The sequence below is a fragment of the Myodes glareolus genome, chromosome 5 (assembly GCF_982192425.1).
Source record: "Myodes glareolus chromosome 5, mMyoGla1.1, whole genome shotgun sequence".
NCBI lineage: Eukaryota > Metazoa > Chordata > Mammalia > Rodentia > Cricetidae > Myodes > Myodes glareolus.
In genome coordinates this window covers 13,477,154-13,498,215 of record NC_142030.1, presented here as the reverse complement: position 1 = coordinate 13,498,215, position 21,062 = coordinate 13,477,154, and the positions used below count along the sequence as shown (strand labels likewise).

Below are 21,062 nucleotides of genomic sequence, written 5' to 3'. Positions count from 1 at the left end.
TTACTTTGTCTCAGTGGCATCTAATTGTAAAGATGCGGTGAGCTGAGGCTGTCGGGAACTGAATGGCAGAGATAACGGAGTTAAGAAATGCAAGAGAATATAGCATCGGGGTCCCGAGAGACAAACTCACCATGGCTGTGGCTCCTTTTGTCAAAGAGATGCCAGCCAAATCACAGATGCCATGTGTAATTTCCTAAGTCTCTCCCACCAGCCACTGCCAGTACAGAGCAATAGAAAAGCAACTTAGATGCCATTTTTCTGTTATTCATTCTGTAAACTCATCCCCACAAGTGCCCGGGTCAACTCACTAGAATATCAGCAAAGGAGTGAGCTCATTGTGAAAATTTGTCTTCTCTAAATGTTGACATAGACTGTTAGCTGGGTCTCTGTCACCACCATGCCACTAAGAAGAGTCACTCTCATTCCCGTTTCCTTGTACATAAAATGATAATGCACACTTGACTTTGCTAAACCTGTAATTGGTTTGTTTGCTGCATTCCTTCTGCTAGATGTCTCATTCGATTGTATTCTTCAAGGAAGCTATGGAGCACATTGCGAGAGCCACCAGGATCCTCCGACAGCCAGAGAGCCACATGTTGTTGGTATGAATTTCCGTTTTTCAAGTGTTTTTAAGTTTGCAAACCAAAAACTCAGAAACTCCAGGAAAATCTACTTATTAAAGCTGTAGTCAAATAAACTATGAAGATCCCAATAATTGAGTCATAGAACAGGATCTTTGTCTTCATTGTTTGCAGAAGAAATTTGCTGGCACGGGGACATGCTATTTGTTTGGGAAAGGCCCTGGGTATGGCTAAAACAGATGTGTTTGCACCACACATAATGTGTCCTAGCATTAATCTAGCATCTGCACAAGTGGATCCTGGGCTTCAAAAATAGTACACCAAGTTAGATATTGAGTTAGACGCAGGAGCCATTACACAAAGGTGTGTTTCTTATGAGAATAAGCTGTAGCTGAATTAACAGAGTTCCAAATACTTAAACAGAGAAAAGATTTTAGAAAACTAAATAAAATCCACAATATTGGGACAGCAAGATACCTCAGTGAGTAAAAGTGTGTGCTGCTAAGCCTGACAGCCTAAGTTTGATAATGAGATCCACGTGGTAGAGGAAGAATGTACTCCTACAGCCGCCTTCTGTGCTCTACTCAGGCTGTGTCATGTATGTGCATACACACATACACACACACACAGACACACACACACAGACACACACACACAGACACACACATACACACATACACACAAATCAGTAGATAAATAAATGTAATGAAACAGTTTTAATTCATGATATTTTGCCAATTGTATAAATTTATATTTTATTTATAACTGTTTTTTTCTCCAAAAGATTTTATCTTGCATGTAGCACACTAGATTTTGACTTAAACAATCTTTTTTAATAGACATTTAAAAAAAACTAACTAAAAAATTTTTAGAATAAGAAAATAGAATCAAGAAACACAATACAAAATAAATTCACCACCGTCCTCTGCCCCCGCCAGCTACTTTCTTCCTAGCTCCCCCATCTATAATGGTGTCGCTTGAGTTTCCCCTCTTCTGTCTGGCACTCCAGCCCGTGGGATGATGCTGCCTGCTAGGGTTGGTCTTCAAATCAACGAGCCCAAAAACTTCCTCACAGTCATGCCCCAAAGTTTGTCTTCAAGGTGACTATAGATCCTGTCAGATTAGAAAATACCTTGGAAAAATGAAAGCAATTACACTATATGCCTAAAGCAATACTTACAGGAAATTCTATAAGAAATCTATAGGTTTTAATGTTTATACTTAAAAATAAGAAAACTTCAAGTCAGTAGCCTAGATGTCTGCCTCGGGAAACTACAAAAAGAAAAGATAATTGATCCCAAGAGAAGCCAAAGAAAGAGAATAGTTACGATGGAGTAGAAAAAGGCGAAAGAAAAGCAACTAAGATTTCAATGAATCCGAAAGTTAGTTCTTTGAAGAATCAAGAAAATCCCTTGAGCTAGGCTGACTTGAGAGAAGATTCGAGCTAAAATCAATAGCAAGGACTATCAATGTCACTACTACCATTACAGAAATAGGAGGGCCCATAGGAAACAGTAACTTAGATAGCTTACACAGAAGGGGCGCTTTCCTAGACAGACACTGCCTTAATCTCTTTTTCTATTGCTGTGATGACAGCACCTTGACACAAGCAACTTAAAGGACAAAGATTTCTTTGGGCTCGCAGTTCAAGGTACAATCCATCACAGTGGAAGAGTCGAGGCAGCAGTGGCTTGAAGCTGCTGGTCACATGACATCCATACTCAGAAGAAAATGATGGCTGCATTCTCGCTGCTCGATTTCCTTTCTTCATGCACACAGTCCAGGATCCCTGTGAGGGAAGAATCCTATGCACAGTAAGCTGAGTTTTTCTTCATCAATTAATGTCAAGATAATTCCTCACCAGCCCACCCTGAGCCCTGTCTCCACATGACTCTAGGTCTTGCCATGTTGAAAAGGAACACTGGTCATCACAGACACCAACACAACATAAAAATGGAAGCTTTTGAGTGCCTTAGTGGGTCTGTCACAAAAAAAAAAGAAAGAAAGAAAGAAAGAAAGAAAGAAAGAAAGAAAGAAAGAAAGAAAATTTAATTAGGAATTCAGAAACTTCCCACAAGGAAAACCTCAAAATCAAACGGCTTCACTGGAGAATTTTAACAACTGTTTAAGGAAGAATTTATACCAACCACTCACAGACTCTTCAAGGAAATAGAAGAGGTTTTACTCCCCAGTTTCTCCTTCTGTCTAGAAATACCAATAGAAAGGTCAGACAGAGACTCCAGTCCTTCTTGAGCAGCTACAGCAAAATCTTTGAGTCTGGGTAAAATAAAGCTCATGGTTCCAGGTCGCAGAGAGTCCAAACCGCATAGTCCCCGGGTCCTAGTTGGAACCCTTTGCTGTGTCACGGTATAGCAGTGAAGAAGCAGAAAAGAAAATGACCGCATGTACAAGGCATCAACATCCAGAGAGAGGAAGAGGTTTAAAGGACCAGGCTGTGTGATAACAACTGTTTTTACTGAGCTCCAGGGGAGTTAGTTACCTCTTAAAAGCCATCTCTCTTCCCATAGTTCCACTGCTTAAGAGTTATAGTACTTTTGAGCACCACACTGTGGACCAAGCTCCTGGCACATGACTGTATAGCAGACATATACAAGCCAGAGATGACTTCATAAGAAAACAACATCTGTCTCTCTTGGGCATATTGTTGTAATAACTGAACATATTAGCAAACTAAGGTAGGTGATATATAAGGAGTATTTTATATCGTGCAAAAGTGAGATTCATCCCAGGAATGTGTGTCTAGTTCAGTGCCCAAAGTACTTGAATATGATACTATATTTAAAAATTAAAAGCAAAACTCTCCAGATACAAAACAAAACATTTGAAAATTCAACATTTATGATTTTTAAAAACCTTGCTCCGTACAGAGACGTTTGTCAACCTAATCAAGAGCATCTATAAAAATCTTGCAGCTTACCAGTGAATTATTAAAACATTAACTGTAACACTGAGGACAAGTGTGCTCCATCTCCCAGCTTCTGTCCAACATTATAACTAGGGTTCTAACAAGAGAGTTGGACAGTAAGTAGGGGGTGAGATTCAGAATGGAAAAAAACATATGTGCAAGTGTCTCTATTCACAATTGCACACACTCTTCCTTGGAGAAAATCACAAGGGCAAACAACTCAATTGAAAATAAAGAGATACTTCACAGAAGTTTGAGAAAACATTCAAAGAATCAGTTCTCATTGAGGGAACCAAGCTGTAATGACGCCAGCACCTGAGCATTAAAGGAATCAATATCCTAAGGAGAGATCATATCAGTTATCACATGGAGAGAGACCAACAGGAACTCTTGATGTTGGTAGGAATGCAAATGGCATGGTCATGGTGAGAGACGGTTTGGCAGTGTCTTACAAAGCTAAATATAGTCTGAGTATACAGTCTAGCAAGCATGCTTCTATATACATGAAAATGTATAGCCACACAAAATCCTGCATGTAAATGATTAAAGCAACTTTAACCATAACAGCCAAAACTTGAAAGTTACCAAGCTGAAACTCAACAGGCACATGATAGGCTATACAGTGTAATATTATTCAGAGATTAATAAATAAAGTAAGGCTAAAGAATGGCTGGGTCAGTAGTGTGCTGCCCAAGCCTACGGCGTCTGATTCCCAGCACCTGTGTACTTACAATCCCAGCAGAGACAGGAGGATCCCTGGCGCTTGCTGACTAGCCAGGCTATCCTAAACAGCAAGCCCCAGTCCACAGTAAAAGACCCTGCCTCAAAAAACAAGGTGGCGGGGCTGGAGAGATGGCTCAGAGGTTAAGAGCATTGCCTGCTCTTCTAAAGGTCCTGAGTTCAATTCCCAGCAACCACATGGTGGCTCACAACCATCTGTAATGGGGTCTGGTGCCCTCTTCTGGCCTGCAGACATACACACAGATAGAATATTATATACATAATAAATAAATAAGTATTTAAAAAAAAAAAACAAGGTGGCCAGCTTCTGAGGAACAACACCTGAGGTGGACCTATGGCCTGTATGTGAAAGCACCCTACATGCACCTGTAAACCATGTGCAGCCATGCATGAACACACATACACACAACCGCCCCAACACACAAGCTAGTAAGCTGAAAAGGGACATGGTGAATCATGAATGTGTATTACTAAAAGAAATAAGATGATCTGGAAAATGATATGCTTATATGATTCCAATTACATTCAGAAAAAAAGATAGAACTATGGAAATGGTAGGCTTATCAGTGGTTGCCAAGAGCTTGCTCAAAAGGGAAGCTCCAACAGTTTTTTTAGAGTGATGAAATTCTGTCTGATAATGTAATCACAAATACCTTATAATTTATGTCTTAGTTTGGGTTTTTATTGGTATGAAGGGACACCATGAACATGGCAAATTTTATAAGGAAAATATTTAATTTTGGCTTGGTTATGATTTCAGAGGTTCAGTCCATTATCATCATGACAGGGAGCATGTCAGTGTGCAGGCAAACGTGGTCCTGGAGCTAAGAGTGCTACATCTTGACACACTGAGTAACACTTGAGAAAACAGACTTCAAAGCCTGCACCCACAGTGGCACACTTCCTTCAACAAGGCCACACCTCCTAAGAGTGCCACTCCCTTGGGGGCCATTTTCTTTCAAGCCAGCATGCTATATATTTGTCAAAACCACAGAGCTTCACAGCTAAGGACTGAACTTTAACATTTGCAATTTTGTTCTTTTTGAGAAAGGGTCTGGCATCTCCCAGGCCAGCCTTGAACACCAAGTGTAGCCTGGGTTGACCTTGAATTTATGATCCACATCCCAAATGCTGGGGCTGCAGGGGTATACCACCTTGCCCTATGTTATGTGCTGTGGGGGAATCAGCCAGAGTTTGGTCCGTGCCAGGCATGCATCCTCAGCTCAGTGTCCACAGATGTGTGTGAGGTCATTTTATCACCACCGAAGGACATTGATTATCACCTAAAAGAAGTACCTATCTAGTTTTGTATGAACAAAGCATCAGATATTGATAATGGCGTACTACTGGTTTACAAGTCGACTTGTGCTATTTTTCCAGACTATCAGTACAGTAAAATTTCATACATTTTCAGAGGCTCTGAAGAGATTGAAGGCAGGTGTTTGTCTTATAGTCTGAAGTATGCTTACTGTAAATATGGCTAGCATAAATAAAGAGAAAAGTTGATCGATTCCCAGGATCGTGGGTGTGTGTTTGTGTGTGCTAGGAACACAACTCAGGGCCTTGTCCTTGTTAAATGAGTAGTATTACCCTGCTCTAAATCCCAAACTCCAAGACTTTATGAATCAGATGTTGGATTTGTTTGTTTGTTTTTCGCAAAGATTGGAATCGACGGATGTGGGAAAGAAACTTACGCAGCCTTAGCCTGCTGTGTGGCAGAGCACAAGCTACACCGGGTGCCCATAGCTCACAACTACGCCATCTCAGAATTCAGAGAAATGCTCAAAAAGGTGTTTATTCAAGCCGGCTTGGAAGGGACCCCCACTGTTGTCATGATCGCCAACTTACAAGAAGAGCAAGTAAGTGCTGATACCCTTTGTGCCCCCAAGAATGTTCACATGAATGTGTGTGAGTTTTCCCATTAAGCACACCATTCAGCGTCTGTGTTTTGTGCTCACCCAGCCACAGCCTACAGACTGTGTTTGCAATCATGCCTTAGTCTGGAGTAAACAAACAGCAGAAGTGTTTCCTGCCTTTGTCATTTCCACTCTAATCGACAGATTGGAAGCAATTACACTCTGTAGCAAAATCAGCCACTTCGTATCAGAGCTTGGTCTGTTCTCTGCCCACAGATGTGCACAGATGTGTGTAACTGGTGTGTGTTGTAGCAACTTCGGGCACTTCTCTTTCTCTCCTTTATCCATCGCTATCGGATTTTCCTTGCAGGATTGTTTTTTACATACAAGCAAAATTTCCCCACTATTTTGCACAAATTGAGTCCTTTTACTAAGTCAAAACATAACAAAAATGTCACTGCAGGTCATTTTTATTCCTTATGACCAAATTCAAGAAGATGTCCATGACTTGTATTCTGGAAAAAATATACTTTAAAATATTATATAAACCTTATCCTGCTTTTTCTCTTAATTCTGGGTCTCTGTTTACTAAAATTATTTGGCTAGATGGAATATTTGAGAATAAATGAAGTTCCATGTCATCTGTCATATTTTATAAGAATCTAAATTTTCTACTTTTTTCTGTGTTTTCTTCCTTTTCCCAAATCTAAACACACTGCTCCAGTGGTCTGCTTGAGATTCACCCAACAATCTTTCTTTCTGGTTTCAAAAGATGCTATTTCTGCCATGCTTGGAGCCCATTGTTCTAATTCCATCAGAGGTTTCACAGAAAGCCATCTCGGGCCAAAGGCTAAGATGAACATTAGTGTGGTGGTGAGAGACTTGTTCAAATTAAAATAATACCTCCACCAGGCTTTTTCTAGCTTTACTTCCAGTCAGAGACAGATATAGGTGTGTTAACGTTTCTAAGCACTGCTTGACACAACGTCCCTTTCCAGCTCACTGTTGTGCACCCAAACCCAGACATGTAGCGCCTGCTGAGTACCAAGTACATGTCTCTCCGACATATTTGAGTTAAAAGGTGGGTAGCTGAGGCTTATCTTAATGAGACCAGACTAACATGTCAGCATTTGTGGTAAGGAGCCTTCTTACCCTTGATTGCTGAAGCGTTCTCAATTTGTTCAAAGCAGAACGTGTGATTTATTCATCCCTGACTAATCTATGTCTCACTTAAGGCATCATTTCTGGAAGATTTGAATTACATTATCAACGGAGGAAAGGTTGCTACCATGTTTGAGAACGAGGAGCTGGATTCTATTGTTCTGAGAATGAGAACCTTTGTTGATCAGTCTAATTTCATGGATGACAGAAAGTATCTACTCTCATTGTTCCAGAAGGTACTGTTTGTGTCTCGACTTCACATTGTCATGGTAAATTTAAAGCAGACCGTATTTATAATTCTGTACATGATTTCCAACTTGTATATAATTCCCTTAGTTCATCAGATGAGTTTTTAAAAGCTAAAACAATAACCAGCACCCCTTCACAGAGGCACGTCTGCCCTAGGTAGCCCAAAGATGGACAGATCTCTGAGGCTGAATGGCTAATTTTTTTAAAACAAAACAAAAGAAAAAGCAACAACTGTATACAATAAAATGGAAACCTCATCTCCACATTATTTTTTACATTGAGATTCCTTTCTTGAGGTTAATAAGGGTTTTGTTTCAGCTACATTGGTATCAAATCAGGAAAAGCAAGAATATTTCACCCCTAAAATTGATCAGGACATAAAATATATATGTAAAAACAGAAAAGCAATTGACTACAAACGGCAAGGAAGAAAGCGGCAGCAGGGGCCTCACAAGCACGAGTGGATGGCAGACCCAGGTCTCACGGGGCTGAGGGCTTTGGTCTGTCAGCCTTGATGACCCTGATGATTAAATACATGGTTTGCCTAAGGGATCATCTCGGGAAGATTTGAACCCTATTACTGATCTGGGAAAAATAGCTAATCAGAAACCGAAGAACCACATTCTTTGTTATATTATAATGGGGATTAGACCATCCTTGTCTTTTAGCCTTGACTATCTGACCTTGGGTGGCCAAACGCGTAGTGAATGATCACTGTAATTACTCAACCCAGACAAAAAGTGTGCTGGGGAAAGGCCCCAAGATCACTTATTTTGGGGGTGCATGCTTTTGTGTAAGGGAATTTGAAAATTAAACCTGGATACCCACCTTTCCTTGACAGATGCTACAAGAACATCTTTTTTTAATCCCAGAAATAGAATCACAGCTGATAGAGGACAAACTGATGAGCGGCTGCTTGGATACCCTTGCAGTCTTACTGTTTCAGAGTTACCATGCTTGTTTGGCAAATAGTTGCTTGTTACCTAGACATGTCAGTAAAGAGCAAAGGGGATCCAGGCAAACTTCAGCGGTGACCTTGTATTCATATTCCCATACCAGGACATTTGATTACACATGGCACAAAGGGACTTGCTCAGTGCACAAAGTGGTGTGTTGCTGAATGAAGTTTTGAATGCCTTACCATAACCCACTAATTATAAGACCCTCTTCCTACTGTGGTTTCAGCTCTAATCAATCTGATGCTCTCTTACTTTGAGTTTCTGTATGGTGCTAAAGGTACACACCCCAGACAAGAGTCAAGCAGTAGACTCTTCACTAAGTGGCCCCGTTCATAAGAGTTGGTGCTGGGTCCACCATCTGAAGATAATAGGGCCATTATATGGGGCAGAAGGGCTCTGGGGACTCCTGGTTTCCCTGAAAGAGCCCTGCTGATGGCGGACAGCACACCCACAATCAGCTAGTCTGTCTGTTTAGGAAACAGCTGAGACAAGTTTTAAATTGGATTTTCAATATAGTATCATTTCCAAAGTAAGGGATTACATTTTAACAATGTGTATATTTCTATCCATTTCAGAGAGTATCTAAAAACATGCACATTTTTTTACTCATGAGTCCTTCAGGATCTAACTTACGCCAAACCTGTAGAGTTTACCCCTCTATGATTACCGCCTGTACCATCGACTGGTTCCAGAGGTGGCCGGATGAGGCCCTCCTTCTTGTGGCCAACTCCTACCTAGGAGAAAAGTTGAAAGAAGAGAACAAGGCGGTAAGTGCCTAAAGCAGATGGCAGTCACAGCTCATGATCGGCACGTGACCACGCTGTCTGAGCGGCAGTGCGGGGGAGTGGGCATCTCTAAGCTCTGTGATGCTCATGTGTACATCTTGGCTCTTCACGAGCCCCACATTTGTTGTGCCTTCTACCCATCTACTTCAAGACTACCTCGGTTCTACATTGCCTAAGATGCCTCTGTTATCATCCTTCCGTGAGGATTCTGCAACCTTCCATGTATTCTTTTCAAAAACTGTCCTGACAGCTGGGCTGGCACGGTGGCCCAGTGGTTAAAAGCCCTGGCTGCTCCTGCAGAGGACCTGGGTTTGGTTCTCAACTCCCATGTGGCAGTTGACAATCGTCTGTAGCCCCAGTTCCAGAGGATCCAGCACCCTCTTTTGGCCATTGTGAGCCCTGTATCCACATGTTCACATGATGCACAGACACATATGTAGGCAAAACACCCATACACATAATAAATAACTTTACTGGATGGTTATGATGCACGCCTTTAATCCCAGCACTTGGAAGGTGGAGGCAGGTGGATCTCTGTGAGTTCGAGGCCAGCCTGGTCTACAGAGTGAGTTCCAAGACAGGCAAGGCTACACAGAGAAACCCTGTATCTCAAAAAACAAAAACAAAATCTCTTGGCAATTTCATGCATATATAATGCTTCCTGATTATTCTCACCTGGTACCCTCTTTTCTTCCCCTCCCACCTGTTACTCTCCTCTTCTCTACAAACCTCTTTCCCAAGCTCGTGTCTGTGTGTCTGTGTCTTGTAATTACAGTGTGTGCTATCGTCAGCAGGTTTTATCCTCCAGTTCTGGTTGGCAACTAAAAGGACTGTATTGTTGGGGGCGCCTTTAGGAGCCTCCCTAACAACTCCTTGTGCAAAACAGTTTTTTTGGTAAGGATTCTGTAGTCTTCTATGTATTTCATTTGATAATTTTAGTAATTATGTATGTTCTTTGACAATTTCAGAAAGAGAGAGAGAGAGAATGTGCACCAATTCCTCTCAGCCTAACTTGTCTCACTCTCAACCCTGTCTGCAAATCTATTCTTGAGGCATTAAGCTGAAGATTCCAAGGGCCCATCTGACAGACAGGGAGTAAAAATCCCAGCAAAAGGAGCTGGAAATGCCTAGAGGCCTGAGACTCAATGTGGGCCTTAGAAACGGCTGTAGCATGAATAATAAAAACCAGAGACAGAAATTAGGATTCAACCCAAAACCAGAAAAGCAAAGCAGCAAAGTCACTAGAGAAGTCTTACCTCTACCAAGGCTGAGTGACCACAAACTAAACAGGCCAGCTGTCTCTCCTCTCGCTTTATAATCCCTCTAGTGCTGGAATTAAGGGTGTGAGGCACCACCACCTGAATTTGTTTCTGCATTGATCTTGTGTAGCCCAGGATGGCCTTGAACTCATAGAGATCCATCTGACTCTGTCTCTCAATTCTGGGATTAAAGATGTGTGTCACCATTATCTAAACTCTAGTGGCTTTAGCTTTTCCTCTGATCTTCAGGCAAGTTTTATTTATCAAAATACAAATAATATACTACTACATTCCCCCTTTGGTCTAAAATAAAAAATGAAGACTGTTGTAAGGAGGCCACTTGTTGGTTCCCGGCTGCTCAGCTCCAAAATAATTACACAGAAACTATACTATTTAAATCACTGCTTGGCCCATTAGCTCTTATTGGCTAACTCTTACATCTTAATTTAACCCATCTTCATTAATCTGTGTGTCACCATGAGGTCGTGGTCTATCAGCAAAGTTTCAGCACGTTTGTCTCTGGCAGTGGTTCCATGGCTTCTCTCTGACTCTGCCTCCTTTCTCCCAGCACTCAGTTTAGTTTTCCCTGCCTACCTAAGTCCTGCCCTATCAATATGCCAAGGCAGTTTCTTTATTAACCAATGTTATTCACAGCATACAGAGGGGAATCCCACATCAGAAGACTATAAATAATATAAGGAAAACTATATACAATGAATACAATAACTATATACAATATATACAGGCAATAAATACATCAACATTGTCTAGTCCAGTTGCATTTGACAAACTCAGAGAAAATACTCGATTGTCTATCCTATGAGTTCCTGCCCTGACTTCCTTCAGTGATGGACTATGATGTGGAAGTGTGATTCAGGCCCTTTCCTCCCCAGCTTGGTCATGGTGGTTCATCACAGCAATAGTAACCCTAACTAAGACAAGCCCTGACTGCTGATGGGGAGATCAGAGCACAGGCGGCGAGAACGCACCTGGCATGTCATTAGTCACTCAGCGTTGTCCCCATCTGCCTCATCCATCAAAGCTCATGTGGCCCTGCTGCATCACTCTGCATCTCAGAAACACTGGAGTGTTTCCAGTTACTGCCCATTCTTCTCTATTCATATTCTCTTGTATTCCTCAAAAATTGTTTTTCTTCAGAATATAGCAACACAGTTTGCTCCGGCGTGTGTTGAAATCCACAAAAGTATGAAAAATTTGAGCACAAAATTCTTTGAAGATACTGGAAGACACTATTATGTCACTCCCAGCAGCTACTTGAAGTTTCTGGAGTCGTTCACCCACATTCTGAGCATCAGACAGGAGGTGATGCAGATGAAAAGGTAAGGTTTTGAGTGAAACAGAAATGTGGGTTTTTATAGAAGTGCTTTATTTATTAAACAACAAAAAAGATAGACACAAATACAAAATAAGGAATTCAAATATCCCTGGGGGCCAACACTGTGGTGGACCGTAGGGAGACTGTGCACCTCCCCTGCATGTGTCTGGAGGCTGCCCCTTCACAGCAAAGCTGACAGATTTGCCAGCGAGAAATGAGTTCTCGATAGTCAGTTTGTCACCTACGTAGACAGTGGAAGGAAGTGCAGAGAGAGGGTCTACTGACACAGCTAATGACTAGAGCCATCGCTCATGACTTCTAAGATAATACCAAAAGAACTGGCCCAGCGACTGCAGCCCAGACGGCCCAGAACACATGTTACACTGTGTCACACTTTGTAGGTAGCCGCTGTGGCTGAGAATGTCAGGAGAAAACGCATGGCAGGAAGCCTCACTGTTCCACCCAATTCTACGAGCCCCTATTCCCCGATATGGTTGTGCGCCTCCCGTATTGAGTCGCGAGCTTGGAACTTAACTATAACCAGGCTGGCCTTGGACTCACAGAGATCTGTAGGTCTCTATCTCCAAAGAGCTGGGATGGGAGGCATGTGCCTCCATTGTCCCCCATGGGCCGCTGTCTGTCACAGCGGCCACCAGGGCCAAGTGCGCGCTCCACTCCCTCCCTCCCTGTGTTGCCTGGCTCTGGGCCGGCTGGCAGGCTCCGCTCTGTGCGGCTCTGTGGCTTGGCCTGGCCTGCCGCAATGAAAACAATTTCTAGATCTAGCTCTGTCCAGAACTTCCCTAGGGGCAGAAGCGATTGCCTGTCCCACCACAGGGGGAGTATCTATGTCTCTGCATAGGTGGATAAAATCATCTAAGCTCCTGTTTCTATGTGGGCGCAGAACCTTTTGGCAAGATCTGTTAGCATTTTTCATAGGCTAATAGTTTTATTACCGGCATTGATGAATTTATATCCCCAAGAACACGATTGGCCACCTCTAAAAGGCGGTCAATGAACTCAGAATAAGGCTCTGTAGGTCCTTGTACAATTTTTGAAAGCTGCTCCCCTGTTCTAGCATTGGGCAGAGTTTTCCAGGCCTTGATCGCCGCATCAGCAATTTGAGCATAAACCACAGAATCGTAGGTAGTCTGTGCTGCAAGGTCAGAATATTGACCCTCACCAAGTAGCATGTCAAGGTTATGCTGAGGAAAACCTGCGGTGGCATTACGCCACGCGGTCTCCTTGCAATTTTTTCGCATGTCTTGATCATCTCAGGCAGCAGTCTTGAATCTGTTCTGGATGTAGAACTCTGTCATCTGGGCCGTCTGTTCCTATCAGAGATTTCTCAGGTGGTCTTCCTTTTTCGAACCTGATTTTTCTTAACTCAGAATGAATCCACAACCTCTCATTTTCTGTGGAAACAAAAGCAAAATCTCTTCTCCAAAATAACATACCTTTTGACTTCAATTTTGAAGCCAAGGTATTTTCAAAATACCTATCTTGGATTAATTCTGCAGCATTTATAAGCAAATGTCTTTTGGCGACTGTTGCTTCTTCCTCAGCATTCAAACAATTAAAAGAGAGCATAATAGCATACAGTATCAAGATTCTCTGTATTTTCCATCTTTATGTGGCTTTATTTCAACCTCTATTTCTTTTATTTTTACTTTTAACTTTTGGCTTTTTGAGACAGGTTCTCTGTATATATCTTTGTCCTGGAATAACTCTGTAGACCAGGCTGTCCTTGAACTCACAGAGATCCTCTGTCTCTGCCTCCCCAGTGCTGGGCTCAAAGGTGTATGCTACCACACCTTGAACTCACAGAGATCTGTCTGTCTCTGTCTCCCAGGCATTGGGATTAAAGGCGTGTGCTACCACACCTTGAAGTCACAGAGGTCAATCTCTACCTCTGTCCCTTGAAGTCACAGAGGTCAATATGCCTCTGCCTCCCAGGCATTGGGATTAGAGGTGTGTATCACCACACCCTATATCTCCCTTTCTTTCTTTTTTTATTTTTAATGACTTTAATCTTTTAGCCTGCATATATTTTTAACACCATTTAGAGGTTTTCTTCATCTTTGAATCTCTCTTTACTGTATCTCTCTCTTTTTCTGACCACATGAGTCTTTAAGGAGAGGACTAAAACTGTGGCTTTTATGGCTGGAATTAGCCCATTCCTTAGCTTTCCAGCCTCATGACTGAGGTACCTGCCAGAGCTGTGTTCACTGCCACAACTCTATGGCGTTTCAAGGTCCCTGCCAGCAAGCAAGCTGCAACATTCCGATCACAGACCACACTCAGTCGGACTGCCTGCCTGAAAGAGTCAGAGTTTGCCCTGGCAGGACAGCCCAGAAAGTCAGCATTTTAAAACAGCACAGCTTTTTTCCTGTTATGGCTGAAAACCCGAAAAGCATGCATTCAGCTTTCATCAACACCGTTTAAGTATTTCGTGGCAGGACCTCTTAAAGGAACTACAAAGTTTTGCAGCTAAAGCTGAGTCAGGAAGCATCTAAGAGCATTTGCTTGCCTCTAGCAAGCAGAGCAGACTCGAGAAATTGCTGCTACCAAGAAAACATGATTTACTTACTCTATTCTTTCCCAAGTTTTCTCAAGCTTTCTGTGGATTCAGTTATCCACGTCTGGGCACCATATGTAACATGACGGCTGGCTTGTTGGGGTATCTGCTCCCGCCCGGTACCCCACAGTCGGCATACCCCAAGGAAAAATCACACACAGGACTCCATATGGTTATAAACTGATTGGCCCATTAGGTCAGGCTTCTTGTTAACTCTTATAACTTATTTTACCCCATTATCCTTATCTACGTCAGCCACACGGCTCAGTACCTTTCTCAGCTGGGCAGCTCACATGTTGCCTCTTTGGTGATCTGTACAGGAATGGTGGAGGCAGGCTACTTATTAGTTCTTATGACACATATTACCCCATTATCCTTATCTACATTAGCCATATGGCTTGGTACCTTTTTCAGCTGGGCAAGTTACATGCTGCCTCTTCAGTGGTCTGTGCAGGAGTGACGGAGGGAGCTTCTGCTTCCAGAATACTCCTAGTCTCCTTGCTCCACCCCTCTTCCTGTCTGGTTTTCCTGCCTATATTTCCTGCCTGGCCAATCAGCATTTTATTAAAATACATGATTGACAGAATACAGACAATTCTCCCACACCACTGATAGAGCTCACAGATTCTACTTTCTGAATCTCCTCAAGGGTTTTGTTCAAAACCTCTAACTGTTCCTTCACTATCACATCCTCACTGAGGAGGGCATCTCTGATAAGACGCCATAGAGAATAGATCGCTAGGGGGAAGGCCCTAGCTCCCCGTTCTCTCTGTGCAATACGAAGGTCAGCCCTGACTTGTTCCCAGTCCGCAATATTAAAACCTCCTGTTAGTGAGAACCAAGGACTGAACTCTGAAATCGTCTTTACGATCTCCTGCGCAGTGTCAACTCTGATCTTGGTGCCTAGTCTCCCTACGAGGTCCAGCAACTGGTCTGCTAACTGGCCTTTTAACGCCGGAACAGACAAATCAGCACCAATTTTTCCGAAACCAAGCCAATTCACCCTCCTTGCACACTTACACACTTATGATGCTGGCCAGTCTTCTTGAGGGTGACTCCCACGGGGGTCTTACCTCTCCAAAGCTCTCAGGGGTGAGTTCGCAGACGAGCAGAACGCAGCTGTTTTTTCTCCGATCCCAAGCGGTGCCTCCAGATGTTCCACCCAATTCTACAAGCCCCTATTTCCCCGATACGGTTGCGCGCCTCCTGTATTGAGCCGTGAGCTTGGAACAATGTCCTAGGAGTTAAAAACAGACACACACACACAGAGAGAGACCTGGATCATTTGCCCAAAAGGTAAGTGTCAACTTTATTCAGCGAAATTCCAGGTTTATATACTTACGGCGGGAGTGAGATCCAAGTGGCAGGAGCTGCCGGGCAGGGGGTGCCGAGCTAGCTGCAGTGACAGACAGGGCAGGTGCCACTGTGAGAACCCTTCTTTGCAGGTGGAATTACCATGTCAATAGAGGATAAGGCTCTCTGTGCTAATTCCCCTAGCCGGGGGAGTGAGCAGAGGAGATGACAGGAAGCTAGACTGGTTGGGTAAACAGTCCTGCATAGCACCTCGAGGAGCCAGGAAAAGCCTGGGATCCAACATCAGACTTCATTAGATCTCTGTTGTTGTCATCGTTGTTGTTGTTGGAATATCTTTTACATGTTCTCTAACAATTTCATACATACATACAGTGTACCTCAATCATGCCCACCCCCCTTCTCCCTCACTCACCCGCCAGCCTCCCTCAGCATGTCTTCCCACTGTACCTCATTTCCTCTTCCTTTTCTGTTGTTTTTAAATAACCCTCTGAGTCCAATTAGTGTTGGGACACTGACTGGCCTTGTTTGCATGAACTTGTGCAGGTGACCATAGGTGCAGTGGGTCCTAAGTGCCATGACCATGTCCTGCCCAGAAGATGGCCTTTATCAACACTTCTCCCCATCCTCCGGGTCTCACAGACTGCTCACCCTCTCTTTTTTATGGTGTTAGGGGTGGAACCCAGGTACCTGGGCATGCTCGGCCTGTACTCTGCTACTAACTTGCACCCACAGCCCGTATAAATAACCAGAACCCAGGGGACACTGAGAATCTGTCCTATGGCAACCTTCTAGGAAGACAGTAAGTGGCTAGAAACTGGCCTTGTAACATCTACTTACAAATATTCTGAATTCTCACATGCTGGGGAATCCCCGGGGGCTTGCTCAGAGTCAGAACCATCTCAGTCAAGTCTTACCTAGATGGCCTTAGGACACCATAAGACAAACACTCCAAAACAAGTCTGTTGAAAGCCTGTTGTGTGTCCAACTAACAAGTCTTTTAAAGGAAAAGCCACCTCATCAGGTCGCTTTGGACAGATCCCATTTCATTGTCTTATGGAACATTGAATGGGAGTAGCTAAAGTAATGACTCCCATTTAGAAACTAAACCACAGTCAGAAGCCTTGTCTGGAGCTGAGCCATGTCACTCATCTGGGTGTCTCCAGACACTGCCCAAGCTGGCCAGCAGGAGTACAGACACGTGATCCTCCATCACAGCTCACACTGGAAGAGTTTAGTCTGTGTGTGAGGAACACATCCAAGCCTGGTGTTTGCATAAGAAGTAAGGGTAGTCTCGACCGTATTTTGTGGATTCAGGGTCAAATTCTCCTTGAGTTTTTGTTAACAACATCCAGTGGGTATAAAAGACTCTGTATCAGTTAAATACATGCCCTAAAAAAGCCACGCTGTGTTCAGAAGTGGTTCTTGTTCTCCTGCAAGGGGAAGCACCTACCTTCCAAACCAGAATTTCTGTGGCGCAGCAGTTAAATCGAGGTGAGGACAGTCTAGGGAAAGGGAGTCAAGAGAGATTAATGTGCCTTCCACTCCTTGTCCAGGATCTGTGGTGTCACCTGTCCCTCTGAAAGACTGTTGCCATCCACTCATGGCCACGTAACTGGTGTGCCTAAGCCCTGTCACAGGCACCTCATGCCCACAGTGAGTCCATTCTCTTCTTACAGCAGCGTGCCATTTACCAAGCTGAAAAAATTCCTCTTGACTCTTGGTTTTATTTTTGTCATGAATTTTATCAAGTGTGTTGATATGTTTTCAGGTACCAGGTCTGACTTTCCTACTTCACACTATTTATATAGGGTGGCTTATATGTCAACTGACTCTCAAATCCTGAATCGGTCTTGAATCCCTAAAGTATAAACCCTGCTTGGTCATAGTGTGTGCTTCTTTATAGGCTTTTGGTTTTATTTGCTACTGTTCGGTTGTGTGTTTTTCCTTCTTCCTAGAGGTTGAGTACCCTTAACCTGGCATCTCACACTTGGAATGGTGACAGTGGGGCCTCGGAAAAACTTGAGATTTTGGAGATTTCAAATTAAGGCTGCTTAGCCAGAACATTCTAAGATTCCAAACGTGATCTGTTCAGATGTGGGAGAGTCAGCCTGTGGTGCAGGAGAATTGTCTGTATCCTGTCAATCATGTTTTAAATAAACACTGATTGGCCAGGCAGGAAGTATAGGTGGGACAACCAGACAGGAAGTAAAGGTGGGGCAATGAGAACAGGAGAATGCTGGGAAGGAGGAAGCCCATTCCTCCCCAGTCCTGCCCAGATCACCGAAGAAGCAGGATGTGACCTGCCCTGCTGAAAAAGGTACTGAGCCATGTGGCTAACATAGATAAGAATAATGGGTTAATATAAGCTACAAGAGCTAATAAGAAGCCTGAGCTAATGGGCCAATCAATTTATAATCTTATGGAGACCTCTATGTGATTTTGTTTGGGAACTGGGCAGGACAGAAGCCCCAAGAGCAGGCCCTCATGTTACAAGCCTGTGCTTTGCTCTCCCTTCAGGAACCGCTTCCACATGGGACTCTCCAAGATCCTGGAAGCCACTGCGTTAGTCACGGACATGCAGGAAGAGCTTTTGATCATTGGCCCTCAAATAGAACAAAAAACAAAGGTATCTTCAGTCTTAAATCTGTCCTAAAGATTGTATAGCCAGATCCAGGACAGGGTCTGTGACCCAACAAAGGTGAACTGAAACTTGAGCTTTCCCCGATATAGCTGTGCACTCTGAAGAAAGTACATCCTAACAATTAAATGTGATCATATGTCTTAATTGAAATTACCATGGCTGTGATAAAATGCCATGAATAAAAGCAACTTGGGGAGGAAAGGGTTTATTCAGCTTATTCTTCCACATCACAGTTCATCAATGAAGGAAGTCAGGACAGGAGCTCGAGGCAAGAACTGAAGATGAGCCTGGAGGAGAGCCACTTACTGGCTGGCTCAGCCCTAATACGGCCGAGGACCACATGCCCGTGGGTGGCACTGCCCACAGTGTGCTGGGCCCTCCCACATCGATCATCAATAAAATGCCCTACAGACTTGCTTCCAGACCAGTCCTATGGAAGCATTTTCTTGATTAAAATTTGTTCTTCCCAGATGATCCTAACTCCTATCAAATTGACATACAAACTAACCGGCACCATAACTAATTATAGAAAAACACTAGGTAATTAGTAAAAATCCATCAGAAATCTGCTATGGTAAATTTGCTGCCTGTCACTTATTTTAAAGGCTGTTGCTTATGGGTTTTTTAGTTTGGTGTGTGTGTGTGTGTGTATGTGTGTGTGTGTTGCTAGAGATTAAAATTAAGATCTGACACTAATTGGGCAAGTTTTCTACCACTGCGGTATACCCCCAACTTTTGCCATCTTTATATATATATAATTATTTCCTTTCTGAGACTCCAGTGACACCTATGTGAGATCCTTTTTATAAAGTTATTTTTATCTATATGGTTGTCATGTAGGCACTGGGAATTGAACCTGGGTCCTCTGGAAGTGCAGCCAGTGCTCTTAACCACTGAGCCACCTCTCTAGCCCCTTGTCATCTTTCTTGATGTGTATGAAATCATCTTTATGGTAGTCATCCTAATTATTCTGCTACATAGATTTCAGGCTAATTTCTATAAATTATATAGTTATTAAATAAACTAATTTCTGCTCTAAAGAAGTCATGTCAAAGCTCATTCCAAGAAAAAGTGTTTGGTTTATTAGGAAAGAGAGATCCTGATGGAAAAGCTACGGAAAGATTCACAAATAGTTGAAAAAGTTCAGGTGCTTGTGAAACAGGATGAGGAGATCGTGGCTGAAGAAGTAAGGATTGTGGAAGACTATGCTCAGGTGAGCCGAATTTCAGTGAATCCAGGCTGCCTGGGGCTCTGAACCGCCACATGTCACGGTGGCGGCCCAGTGATGGACACCTTTGGTCCTACTCCAGAAAACATGTCCTGAGCCCCTACTCCACGCAGGAAGCCATTAAGAGAAAGTAAGGAACCCAGCAGCAGGTGGCCCCTGTCCCAGGAAGCTCTGCAGGCTGCACTGAAACTCACATGAGCCAGGCCTCCAGGAGCAGCCTCTGCAGAGAGGCACGCGGCTCTGCGGGATGACTGTTTGACCATGCCTTTTCTGTTGTTTACTTTGGAAACCCTCTGTCCCTTCTGTCTCTCACAGTCACAGTTCCATGGAGCCAGAGTAGTTAAGTAGATTGTTTGCTCAACTCTAGTCTGATTACTAGCCAATCCTTCTCAAAGAAGCAACCACACACGCTGAAATAAATTGATTGATTTATTTCAATTACACCTATGAGCTTCAATCACTGGCTAATCTCTTGAAGCCTAAGTCTATTGTAGAATATTATTTTAAGGTGTGTTACTCTTGTTTATGCTCTGAAACATTTGTTTAATGATGCAAAGATGTGTTTGATTAAATAAAATTCACCTTCTGTCTGAAGGCTGAATCAGCAACTGGCTGATAGAGGTTGTAGGGAGGAACCAGGAGGAGAAGGGGGTTATAAGGCGGGCGAGAAAAAGCAAGAGGACTTCTTTTGAGAGACAGACTGCAGGAAGTGAGTTGCTTGCTATTCAGCCTCTCTGGGAAGCAGGATTCTATCTCAGTCTTTGAATCTTGAATTCTTTAGGGGGACAGAGATTTAGGTAAATTCTCTTAATAGCTTTGAAAGAGTCGGGTGCCTGAGGGAGCAGAATTTCACCAGGCTGCGGCTCTTGCAGCCTAGCTGCTACTGGGAGCCACGGAGTTGCAGTTGTTGTCTAGGTAGCCGTAGCTTAAAAGGAAGAAGCCAAAATAAGTCAGTCCTAGGAAAGGCTTACTACAGACCACAGTGAACGTCAACATAGATTTCAAGTTGTTCTCCGGGTAACTTCAAAAGTATTCGAGCTCGCTATGTAAGCCCAACAGAACTTGGTACTGACACACGCTGGCCTTGAACTCCCAGAGCTCTGCCCGCCTCTGTCTCTTCAGTGCTGCAGTTAAAATCACGGACACCCACACCTGGCCTGACTGGCTTCTTATCAGAACTGATTAGCTCTTCATTGGTTTTCTTGCTGTCTTATGACATGGTCTCATTGTGTAGCCCTAGCCTGGAACTTGCTCTGTAGATCAGACTGGCCTCAAACTCTGTGATCCACCAGACTCTGTCTTCTCAGTGCTAGGACTGTAGGTGTGGGTCACGGTAACCAGTTCTTGGTCACCATCACCGGTCCCTCTTGTAACAGAATGTCGTCTCAAAGGGCATCTGTCACACTATGTTGAAACTGAAAAACAAGGCCAAAGCCACTCAGTGTTTTGTG

At 43.4% G+C, this 21,062-nt stretch overlaps 1 protein-coding gene across 1 annotated transcript in view; it reads left to right on the top strand.

Moving 5' to 3' along the window:
• Dnah14 (dynein axonemal heavy chain 14) overlaps nt 1–21,062 on the top strand; it is a 238,716-nt gene that overhangs the window by 159,033 nt on the left and 58,621 nt on the right. Inside the window, exons 54-60 of the mRNA XM_048439562.3 lie at nt 510–602; nt 5,910–6,107; nt 7,340–7,501; nt 9,049–9,240; nt 11,676–11,857; nt 18,260–18,368; nt 19,471–19,596. Coding sequence (XP_048295519.3) covers nt 510–602; nt 5,910–6,107; nt 7,340–7,501; nt 9,049–9,240; nt 11,676–11,857; nt 18,260–18,368; nt 19,471–19,596 — 1,062 coding nt within the window. The remainder of the gene's footprint in view (nt 1–509; nt 603–5,909; nt 6,108–7,339; nt 7,502–9,048; nt 9,241–11,675; nt 11,858–18,259; nt 18,369–19,470; nt 19,597–21,062) is intronic.